The sequence below is a fragment of the Lampetra planeri genome, chromosome 23, assembly GCF_965212315.1.
Source record: "Lampetra planeri chromosome 23, kcLamPlan1.2.h2, whole genome shotgun sequence".
Lineage (NCBI taxonomy): Eukaryota > Metazoa > Chordata > Hyperoartia > Petromyzontiformes > Petromyzontidae > Lampetra > Lampetra planeri.
The window spans coordinates 10645862-10658453 of record NC_136129.1 but is presented as its reverse complement, the minus strand read 5'-3'; the positions used below and the strand labels follow the sequence as shown (position 1 = coordinate 10658453).

General features: G+C 54.6%; 1 protein-coding gene across 1 annotated transcript in view; it reads right to left on the bottom strand.

Moving 5' to 3' along the window:
- CA10 (carbonic anhydrase 10 (inactive)) overlaps window positions 1-12592 on the bottom strand; it is a 142216-nt gene that overhangs the window by 8328 nt on the left and 121296 nt on the right. Inside the window, exons 4-7 of the mRNA XM_078605256.1 lie at window positions 11085-11270; window positions 8557-8652; window positions 7573-7645; window positions 3599-3753 (exon numbers count right to left, since the gene is read on the bottom strand). Of these exons, the coding sequence (XP_078461382.1) occupies window positions 3599-3753; window positions 7573-7645; window positions 8557-8652; window positions 11085-11270 (510 nt within the window). The remainder of the gene's footprint in view (window positions 1-3598; window positions 3754-7572; window positions 7646-8556; window positions 8653-11084; window positions 11271-12592) is intronic.

Here is a 12592-nt window from a genome sequence, read left to right as displayed (position 1 = left end):
CGCAAGATGCAACTGCTGAAGCCGTGTCGAGTGCCCAGGGGCTTGTTTGTTTGACAGCGGAGTGATGTTGAAAACCAACTTCTCTCTTGAATGTTCTCGCTCAACGCCAGATCCATGGAGGAGCTTTCCCGTCTGGGAGTGACTCAAAGTGGCGATTGATCACACAGCAATCAAGAATGCTTTAACAAACGTATGAAGCTGCGTTTCCTCTCAACTCCGGAGCTCTTGTGAGCAATGTGTTGGCTATTTTAGTGAATATTTATATGAAAGGTTTCGATACATGTTTTGTTCTTGGTAGTCTCTTTCCAACTACTGAAGAGTTTTAGGCTTTGGTTTGTGGTGAGTATGCATTCGGCGAAGAAAATTAATAATATTAATAAAAAAACATTTTGAATCGTTAATTCAAAAAGCAGCGCTGGCATGAAAAAAAATATAAAATCTGTAAATTATGCTATTTAATGAGATGCAACCGAACTCTGTAAACAAATTAACGATAAACAAACGGGGCTTCCGCGGCCAAAAAAACCCCCATACATAATTCATGACGCATTTTACAACAGAATATTCGCGTACGCAGAGCACAGTTAAAGCGACTGCAGAGCATCAGACATCTGTTGAGAATAGACTCCCGCTGATAAAAAAAAAAACTAATTGGGAAGTAAATTAGAGTGGCAACCAATCTTCGGGTGTTTCATCATAAGCTCATGAATTGTTTTTGTGTGTGTGTGTAGAACACATAGCGGGCAATATCCAGGCTTACCAATGAAGCGTGCCCAGGCCGGAGCGTGAATGGCACACACAGTCAGGCCTTGCCGAGTGCAGGTTGAGGCCTTTCGACGACGTTCAGTGTCGGCGGGGCCCCACGTCTGAGGCTTCTGAGCACGAGGGATGACTGTGCGTGTACTGGAATTTGAAGCCGCTGCTTCAGTAGAAATGTACCTCGAACGCCACTCGCTCGACGGCGGCGGCGCGTGCGGAACATCTTTTGCAAAAGCCCGTGGCGATGTTTATTGCCCCAGAGCTCAGTCTTCGTGCACACAAAGACCCCCACACCGCCCGACTTTATCATCTTTCGACAGGCCGTTGGGACGAGTTCTGTCAGCGAACGCCTACAAATGCCCGGCACGACAGCAGCGCTGATGTCTACACAGCGCACCGGGTGCTCATCTGAGGCTGAGTTGATCTCGGGGAGGGCCAAGGACCAGGTGACGATATCCGTCACCGATGTTGGCCGGGGGCAGGATTCGAACTCGAGTGGCTGGGTTCTCAGCGCGGTGCGCTAACCGCCACGCTACCGCTCCCCCACGCTATGCGAGGTTGCACAGCACGAAGCAATATGCATAACTGACACGCACCCGCGCGTTCTCAGGCGCTTGCTGACACTCGATGCATCTGCTGCTGCTGCTCGTCATTTTTGCTCAATGGCTGTCAACCTGTTCACATTCCCATGCCTGTGGAGCCAATGGATGAAAAAGCGATCCAAGTCTTGCATGCCACGTCTTACATACTCGAGTGGTAAACATTTTGCCCAAATGCACAAGAGTGGCCATTATGGACCGTAGAGCCATGGCTAGAGCACGGGTTAGGCTAAGACCAGTGAATTGATTGCACTATATATGTCTATATATATTCAGAGGATGGTACACGGTTGGCTACGTACGCTGCGAAAGAAGTTCAGCATACATACAATTGCTGCACATTGCAGGAGCTCTTCACCACAAAGTGTCAGAGCAGTTCGTAAAGCTGGGCTGGGGGAGCTGTGAGCAACGCTGCTCTGACCTCTCTGGCGAGCTCAACTTGTTCAGCTAATGAGGGCGAGGCAAGGTGAGGGAATATGATCGGCAGGCGGTCCGCCCATGCCGAGCCGTGTAGGCAGCGGCATGGGCGCCCGTCCGAGATGCACGCACCTCGTGCCATCTGCCTAGAAATCTGTCCTGGCAAAACTGCCCCAGAGACAACATTTGGAATTATAATGAAATCAATTCACAGCCTTTTGTCAATCCACTGCTGTGTCGCTTGTTGGGGCTGCTGTTTGGCCTTCACCACGCTGATCAGTGCGGGTTGGTGCAGCACTGGCACGGGACCGACGGAGACACCATCGATGTTAGCCTTGACCAGGAATCGAACTCGGGCCCCGGGTTCGTAGTGCGGCGCTAACCGCCACGCCACCGCCCGGTACCCCTCGTAGGCTAAACTTGATGTCACTGCAATCAAAGTCGACGTCTTCTTGGCAGCCTCACTCGCTTTGTTTACAATTCGATTTTCGCACGTCCATTTGTCGATGCGTATCCCGTTGCATTTCTCCGTGGCGTCTCGCCGAGCGACGAACCTCTGCGGTCTCTCTCTCTCGCATGTTTGTCTTGCTTCCTCCTCACTTTCCATGCTTTCCTGCTTTGATATTCCAGGACAATTCCTCCGCCACACCGCCCTCGTCGCGCCTGCGCGAGCGTCGTCACGCAGGCGTCCGGTAACCCGCTTGGGGGAATTGGGGAAAGAAAACAAATATAAATAATAATAATAATTCTAACGATCGTCCTGCAGCTTGGACGGGTCTCGTGAGCCCCAGGGCCAGGCGGCCTCGTGCTTGCCGCGTGTGCCCGCCCGCACGCCTCCGCGCTGCCAATCACCACGGGCCCTGGTGGCCACCCTCGCGTCACAGCGAAGAGTGCAGTTGTTGTTGTTTAGCAAATGATGAGCAAAGGACAACTGCCATGTATTCAATTAGGCGTGTGTATAACCTTCTTTCAAAATAATAATCACGCAGTGTAAAGTATTTGAGGTGCATATTTATTGAATTGTGTACAGCGGTGGTGCAGTGGTTCGTGCACTTCCTGCACTGATTAGGGTGGTGTAGTTTGATAAATCTACCCCCATGACCAACACTGCTTTGGAAGGCATTCACGCAGCAGTGGATTGAGAAAGGGATACAACTTATGTATTATTATTGTCATGATTCGATGTTTTCTTATGTGGATGCGGCACGAATAAGCAGAGGCATGGAGTGGAAGTGGCAATCTGCGCCTGGGCAGGTGCTGTCACGCAGCAGTGCCCTCGCCTCGTGCCACGTGACCCTCGCCTCGTGCCACGTGACGCCCGCCTCGTGCCTCGTGACCCTCGACTCGTGCCACGTGCCCCTCGCCTCGTGCCACGTGACCCTCGCTTCGTGCCACGTGACGCCCGCCTCGTGCCACGTGACCCTCGCCTCGTGCCACGTGACGCCCTCCAGTGGCTGTCACCGCGTGGCACGCGTCATTCTCCACAATAACGCGAATGATCAGTTTCATTAAATTGAGTAATCGGATTACTCTTCTGGTGATCGGTCCGATTACTCAACTCAACACGTAAGAAAATAATTGGGGGAGGGGGGGAAACATCAAGTTCCACCTCTGCTTCCATGCGTGACGCTGGATGGACGGTAATGGACGGAGCTCGGTGACGTCATTGGCATTACTGGCAGCATCACGCCCCTACAGCACTCGAACCTGTGGAACGCGCCCCTACGGAACGCACCCCAACACAGGCCCCACGCACCTTCATTGGTAAGACAACGACGACGACGATGTACGGGCGCAATGGGAGGGACCGTAGCGGCACGCACCTGCACGCGGGTGATGTACGTGGGCTTGTTCATGATGATCCAGGTGACGGTCTCGTGGCACGGCGGCGTGGTGAGCGAGCCGTCGTACGTGATGTAGCTCTGCGTCTCGGGGTAGACGTCCTCCACCGAGAGCTCGCGCAGCAGGTACGCGTCGTCTGCACCACCCACAGGAGGTCAATCAACTCTCAACGCGTCAACAAAAAGTTGCGTTTTCAAAAACATTCACATTAAGTGGCAAAGCACGAGCGGTGTTGTTGCGTTCAATTATCACGCCACCCGTCTCCGCATGCAAATTAGCGCAGCCTTCTGCTTGTACATTTTTTTTAAAATAAAATAAATGCCCACCGAGACTGCGTTACACTTGGTACAAAACGCCCGAATGCAGAGAGTCGCGCGGTGCGTTAAAGCATCGACTTGTAACGCCGTGAATCTAAGTCCACTTGCAAACAGTGCACGTGGAGCAAAGTGGTGTTGACCCAACGGGGACTTCGCGCGTCCTCCTCTGCGTTCAAACACCGGCGCGCACGCCGACTGAACTTTGCCACAAACGGAATGCTCCCTTTCACAACGTACGGCATGAAAGAAGTTCAACATATACACATACATACGTAGTTGTTTTAGTTCACAGTTGTAATTGTTTGTGATGGCCCACACAATTCCGTTTTTAAAACGGATTAAAGCTCCAATTACGCTCTCCGCTGAAAGTTTGCAACGTCCATCAAAACTGCTGCGAGGATGAATGTGGAAGTGGTGAATCGGAACGTGCAGCGTCACCGATTGTTCACTTTGACAGCGCGAAACGAGAACTCCGTCAAGAGTTAAGCGGCACCGCAGGAGACTCGGTTCACTGCAACACACGCACCCCCAGCAGCACACACGCCCCTCCAGCAGCACACACGCACCCCCAGCAGCACACACGCACCCCCAGCAGCACACACGCACACCCAGCAGCACACACGCACACCCAGCAGCACACACGCACCCCCAGTAGCACACACGCACCACCCAGCAGCACACACGCACCCCCAGTAGCACACACGCACTTCCAGCAGCACACACGCACACCCCAGCAGCACACACGCACCCCCAGCAGCACACACGCCCCTCCAGCAGCACACACGCACACCCCAGCAGCACACACGCACACCCCAGCAGCACACACGCACACCCCAGCAGCACACACGCCCCCCAGCAGCACACAAGCACCTCCAGCAGCACACACGCACCCCCAGCAGCACACACGCACCTCCAGCAGCACACACGCACCCCCAGTAGCACACACGCACCTCCAGCAGCACACACGCACACCCCAGCAGCACACACGCACACCCCAGCAGCACACACGCCCCCCAGCAGCACACACGCACCTCCAGCAACACACACGCACCCCCAGCAGCACACACGCCCCTCCAGCAGCACACACGCACCTCCAGCAGCACACACGCACACCCCAGCAGCACACACGCACACCCCAGCAGCACACACGCCCCCCAGCAGCACACACGCACCTCCAGCAGCACACACGCACCCCCAGCAGCACACACGCACACCCCAGCAGCACACACGCCCCCCAGCAGCACACACGCCCCTCCAGCAGCACACACGCACCCCCAGCAGCACACACGCCCCTCCAGCAGCACACACGCACCCCCAGCAGCACACACGCACACCCAGCAGCACACACGCCCCCCAGCAGCACACACGCCCCTCCAGCAGCACACACGCACCCCCAGCAGCACACACGTACCACCCAGCAGCACACACGCTCCCCCAGCAGCACACACGCACACACATACACACAGCAGCACACACGATGATCCTCCAGTAACTGAATTGCATTAACATTGGCTGCTGACATTTGGGTTACGCCCATTTCAAACCCTTATAAAGTTTGCCTTTGGAAACGAACCGCTTGTGTTGCGATCAAAACGTCGTAGTTTATTTATTTATTTTCTTTGAACCTATCTACGTGACTTTACCGAAAGACCCAAAGAATATGAATTCCTGCGGTCACGAAAGCTTTAGGTTAAGAAATTACCCAGAGTTTCAGAAAGGCCCCTTAAGGCAAACAACTCCTCACGACGTCTCGGCAACTGCACTGGTTGCTGCGAGCGGCCACGCACCGGCTCCGCTCGCCCTCCCGGCCCTTGCGCGAGCATCGTTTTAATTAAAACTGCTCCTCTTCTCAGGGGTTAGTAAATAATAATGAAATAACGCCACAAAGCCCCCCAAGGCTTAACCATCTTTTAACAGTCAATTATTTTCACGAAAATTATCTACTGTACATATTTTTGGAACTTTCTTCCGAGAGGGGCGGCAGAGAGACAGGATGACGGCGCGCGTGGAGTCGCCCATCTGCGCTCGGCACCTGGCAAATCATTTTGCCAATTGTCAACAAGGCATCTTGAGAAGCCTTGCAAACATTTGGCTTTGTTCTCGACCGTGGGCGTTGACAGAATTCGAGGCACCGACTTGGATTGCGCCTCGCGGCTTGCAGATCCTGTGGCCACGAGCGCAGCAACTCACTGCGGATGGCACGCGTGCTTCACGAATCACCAGCGCGGCGGGAGTTAGCGGACCACCAGGCATAGAGGCGAGATGATTGGGAACTGGCTGGGAGAGAACAACTCTTGCAAGCGGGGCCGCATGTACGATGGATTGTAAGCGGCACTCACTGCGCCCTTCCCCTTCAGCAACAACATCGTGAGCCCCGGACCGCCACCGATGCCACAGTCAACGTCGCTCGTGCGCGTGAGCCCATCGCTCGCTCCGTCTCTGTGGCGGTCATTCCCTTCCTGTCACCACCTCCTCTCGCAATGCCCTTCCGTCGCCAACCTCGACTATCCGCCGCGTTCGCCGTTGAGCCGCCGCCTGCTGCTCCGCCCGAGTTCACCGTCACCGTTTCCGAGGCAGCCCCTTCGCCGTTCCCAACATGCAGCGGGCGACCCCTCGCTTGCTCGCGTTGTTGCCCGATCCGTGCGCCCCTCCCCTCCGTTCCTGGGTGGAATTCCCAGCGTGCATCTCTCCACACTCACATCGTCGACTCGCCAGCGTTTTGCTCCGTTTTTATCCGTCGCCGACGTCGGTGGTTCTGAACCACATTCCTCGTCCGGGGCTGCGTGTCCTGATCAAGGCAGTTGCTCTGTTGCTTTTCTTGATCAACGTCAGTTTTACAAAAGCACCCAGCCGCTCTCACGCGCCTCTTTAGTTCATCATGCATGATGAATGCAACCGTTACACAAAATGAGATACACATACGCTTATGCTTGGACGTAATTTTGCTAATATTCACAAAGTGCAGAGAGAGCCTCAACCTTGTGTAGAAAGACTAATTGTAAATTTGTGTATTTAGTAATTTTCCTGAAAATAAAAACAAATTGCAACATACATTAAACTCAACGGAATTTTTCATAGCCTTCAGCTGCAATGACTGTATCACACCGAGAGAAAAGCAAGCTTCTGTCTGCGACCTTCCCCGTGCGTTTCTCAATCCATATTTAACGCGAGCCCTCTGAATTATTCACCTCCATCTCCTCGGTGGCCCATCCACCGTGATGAGCTACAGCAAAGCTGCGAACAAGGTAGCTGCTGGTGATCCTCCTATAACAGCCACCCCCACGCTCACAATCGTCACAGCCATCTCCTGCTGCTCACATGAGCGCTGAAGACAGCCCAGAGCCAGCCGTGGAAAATCCACATTCCTACAAAGCGCTACGCATGCTATCGGCACCAGCCGGTCGATAGGATGAGTCAACCCCCCCCCCCCCGCGACCAGGATGTGAACTCGCAACCTTCTGGATTGCGGGCCGCTCGCTCTGCCGCTGGAGCCGCCTGCGCTAGGCGGGTGGGGCGGTGAATTGGCGGATCCGTGACGGTCAGACACGCGACGCTGGGACGCTGAAACCGCACCGGCGAATGATGTCGTCAAGCGGTGGATGAGTGGACGCTGGGTCGTGCGTGTGCGATCGGCTTACTCTTGTACGTGATCCTCGTGATAGTGTCTCGGTTCAGGAGTTTATCCAGAAACTGATTTGGAGATTCTGACACCTGCAACAGAAACAGACAATACGACTGCATCTCACAAGCACACTCGCTCGCACGGGCGCGGCCAATAAGCAGCGACTAAAGACAGCACGTGTCATCATTGTTCACGGCACCTTCAAAGTGTCAGTGGGGTTATTGACACGGCTAGTTTGGCGTAACAATTAATATTGATTATTGAGCTCGCGATACAATCATTGAATATCATGGTTAAGAATTCATGTTTGTTGACTTGTGCGTATCGTATTTGACCCCGCACCCACTAGAGGCGTAACACGCACGGATAATATAATCACATTAAACTCAAGAAACCGTTGTTGCATCGGGGCTTGCGACTTTTTGTTGAATTGGCAGTGGGCCCAATATCTCCACCGGAGTAAATCTATTCTGTCTGGGGCTCTAAGTTGACAAGTTACTTGTAGAGAAAAATGCGCAGACGGTGAGCCCCCCTCTCTCCCTAATTATATATTTATATACAACCCCAACTCCTCGAGGAGGGGGGCGGCGGTGACGTCACCACGTCGCCCAGCTGTGTGGTGAGCCCCCCCCTCCCGCGCCAGGTGCGTGACTGCCGGCATTGGCCACCAACACCCCCCAGTGTTGCATAAAAACGACCCGTAAATTACTCGGTTGGGACCACGCACGCGGGGGGACATCGCCCCCCCCCCCGCCCCCGCCGACTGCGGAAACTTGGCAGGACCCTCCTGATAAACCAAAAAGAGTCTTGAGACTCTGCGAGGCTTTGCTGGGTTAAGAAGCGTGGTGCTGGTGATCGTAAAACGACCTCCGGCCTTCGGGGCCGAACAACGCCGATCGAAGCGTAGCCGGCGACCCGCGGACGCGCGGCAGCGACATCCAACCCCGCGGTGGGCCACGTGATGCGGGCAGCCCCGCAAGGCTCCGGGCACCCAACCAACCTTGATGAATATGGAGACGGCGACCAGTCCGTTGGGGTTCCGCGCAGCCTCCGACGCGTTGGGATACAACTCGTGGTTGTAATGGATGAGCTGAACCTGCCGAGTAATGAGACGTGACGTGCGGGAGGCATCAACAACAACAACGACGACGACGACAACAACAACGCCACCGATCTATAAAAGGTCCTCGGTAAATGTCAGCCCTTGCTTGGCTGCAGGACGCTGGGGGTGAGTGACGCGGGCGGTGGTCTCGTCTCGTTGCCCGCAATCGTCTCCGTCCCTCTACGATGGCCGAGACTCAAGAGAGCGGCTCGCATGCTGGCACCCAACTGCCCCCCCCCCCCCACGCCAGTTACGGAAATTGTGTGGGGAGGGGGGGGGTTCATTTTCAATCAAGAAACCCACTCTTTTGTCCGGTCTCGTTTGCATTGTCTTCACCCCCCCCCACACACCCCTTCCCCCACCATCCCATTTGTACACTCCTGGCCTCCGTGCCACGTTCGTTTATACATGGCTACATTTGGATCTCATTTGCATAAATTGGACGTGATCAACCGTCGCGAGAATTGCTTCCTGTGCCGAAATCGCCAAATCTCGTCACGTCACAGAAGCTGAGCAGGGGTTGAGCCTGGAGAGGGATTGGATGGGCGACCGCCGTGTGGCGTACGGGCGGTGTTGCGTTGCAGCAGAATCCATAGTAATACTATACTACGCTTCCAACGTCTATGGCTCCCCACCTGCACCAAACCACACCAACCGGCGCAGTCAAACGACCCAGACAAGCCGCCCGACTTATCTGGGTCGCAAGGGGATTTTCACTCCAGCCCGCTACACGCCACGTGCACCGCTCGGAAGGCCATCGACGCACGCATAACGAGCGAAAGAATGGACAACGATCGATGCATCGCAATGTAATGTGGTGCATCATGGGATAACGGCGAGATAACCCCAACATATAGGACCACAAAGCTTGGGCAATTGTTGGGAGCGCCGCTTCTGTCTGCCTTTCCGCTCGTCTGTGGTTTCGCACGCATCCATGCGCGACAAGCGTGCTCGTTACAAATCCTACCGCAGCATTTTGACATGAAATTTGCATGACTGACACTTAATTAAAATACAGTAAAGTTATCGTAAGAGTAGCATTAGCACGGGCTTGATGTAGCGGGAGACGGGGGGATATCTATACACGCAGTTCAGTGTTTCAGCCGATTCATGATTATGTATGTAGTTGGGTTGATAGGCCACAAAGTGGTGACTTGAAATACGGAGGAGGAAGAGGAGGAGGTTGGGGCGGTTGAGGTGTAAAATGCGGAAAGTCGCACCTGGAAGTCCGGAGGGCAACGGCGGGTCAAGGTCGTGCAGACGCGTTAATTTGTGTTATTGCGAACATGCCATGAATATTGCGATTGGTGTCGCCAAAGGCTCTAATTGTGATTGTCGCACAATTCACGTCCTCCTTAATTGCGGCGGTAATTTCCCGAGGCCTCGACGTGCGCGCACAGCGGCGCGGAGTGATCGCCGGGCCACGGCGGCGATGCCTCAGTCGCGTTACGGGGACGCCGCTCCTCAATTTGGCCATTCCACGTGAACACGAACGGACGATTGAAAACGATATCATGATCCTCCCGCAATTTTTTTGACGTAACGCTTTTATTACATAAACAATATCGGGTTTATGGCTACGAGCTGATTAAATTATGCATCAATAACCCCCTGGGAGACCATTTAGAGTAATTAAAACAGACAACTACGCGGCTAAAATGGAATACACAGCAATAGTTAAAGGTCAGAGGAATGGCCACTGCTGATAATGGCTGTGGGGAAATCGTGGATGAGACACGTTCCGTCAAACGCAAGGCAGGCGGGCGGCAAATGGATTCATCCGTTTAGGCGTTTGTCGAGGATGTGCAGTCCTTTAACGGCGAGGCGATGTGAGACACGAGCAGCTGTCAACACAGGGCGTCAGATTGTGCGGTAAATTGCAGGTGCGACGCAGCCTAATTGCTGACATTCACACGAGAGCATCATCGCGTACGCATTTGCATTTATAGTGCATGATGTGCGTTGCTAACGCGCCTTTTAATGATCGCAATATTTTTTGTTGTCCGTCCCCCCCCCCGCCCATGCTATGCTGATTGTGCTATCGGCGTCATCATCATCATCATCGTCGTGAGATAAGGAGATAACACGGAACCGGCTTCTCGAATCCATTCAAGCGGCCTCCTATCCGCACCAGGGAGTAGCACGTTCTCACTGGCACTGCCAGAGAGAACGACAATCGTCCCTTGACAGTAACTCCGATGTTGTCGGTTCCGGGAGGTGGATTAAGCGCAAACCTTAAACCTGTGCAGTCACGAATGGCCGCCGTCACGCCATCGACTCGCTATCCACCGCACCTCCGATTAGCACGATTGGCTACGTACGGCGCGAAAGAAGTTCAACGTACGGCGCGTGCACCCCTACAACAACACAACACGGCACGGACGAGAGTGAGACGCGCGAGGCGTGTCCGTTCCCGATGGCCGCACCTCTCCAGGGAACGCCTGCCCGTTGAGGAGGTGCTCCGAGCCCTGTCTGTCCTCGCTGCCGAAGTGGATGCGGACCTCCTCCAGGCGGTGGTTGTAGGTCATGGGACCGCCCGACACGTTCACCAGGTGCTCCTTGTCGAGGCGGAGCGAGATGTACTTGCCCGTGTTGTACATGGTGCCGCTGATCTGCACCCGCACGCCGACACACGAGGACGCCGGCTGGGTCGACGACCGCCGAGCGGCGTTCCAGGCGACCCGGCAGGAGGACAACGCTTGGCACGTGTCCCCCCCCCCCCGTGCCACTCCCCCGTGCCACTCCCCCCCCCCCCCGTGCCACTCCCCCCCCCGTGCCACTCGCGTCTCGCCCCGCCCCGTGCCACTCCAAGGCAGCAACACCCAGAGTGTATATACATATTACCTTGTAAATATTCAGTTGCTTTCATGTTATTTAGTGTTAATTTAATCTGTTGGGTGTTAATGACGTGTGAATGTAATTTTAATTTATTAATAATGCGTTGATTAATTATTCGCGGTTCCCTAGGCATTCCCTACGAACGGGAAGGATCTTCTCGAAGTTGCTCCGGCCCTCCAGAGGGTTTCTTTCACCGCCCAGCCACGTGTGACGTTTGCATCTCGATTACGAGCAGAATGACGCAAACGCAGCCTTGAAAAAACATTTCTACATCCAGAAATCTGGATTTAGCGAGCACTGAAAGCGGACATTCGTGGGACGGGTCCAAGTGGTAAACAAGAATAAATTGCACCGCGACGCTTGAAGATTTGCTTGGCATGGCGGGCCCACAGTGCACTTTGTGCTAAATAATATGACACGCTGGAATGTGTTGATGTCGCAACGCGCTCATTATTGCTGTTAATGATGTGGCGCACAAAGTGAGCGCGCGCGGCGCAAGGGTAAGTAGCGCACGGCAATGCGCTACTTTATTTACACACACAAAACAAACGAAGAATACAAGTTTGCGAATTGCCTCTTGACATTTACCGCCGCCGAATCCACCGCCGAGAGACGGGCGACACGAACCAGGTGCACACAGCCCTCTGCCCCGGCCACACCGGAGGTCGTCCGCACAGCGTGTTATCTTCCACCCACCGATGCCTACGCAGGCAGGGATAAGGGTGGGCCTTCTGGGGCTATTTCGCGCTCGTTTCTGCGCGCGAGCATCATCATTGATGCCCCCGCGTGCTCTGCTTGCTCGGGGCGGGCGAGAAATTGAGCGAGCGAGTGAGCGCCGATCCACGCGCGCATCCCTCTCGACAGCGAACACGGTTCTTGCAGACACACATGACTCATGCGATTGCAGCGTGCAGCAATGTGCAGCAGCAGCAGCGTGCAGCAGCAAGCAGTAGTAGCGTATAATGGAACACCGCCAATCATGGCAAGTGCAGAGGCACATGCAGCTCATTGCCCAGGACACTGGCGCACAAGCGATTTGGCTTTGAAGCGAGACGCGTGTTTCTCTGTCGTGGCCTGTTGCGCGCATTGCTTGAGC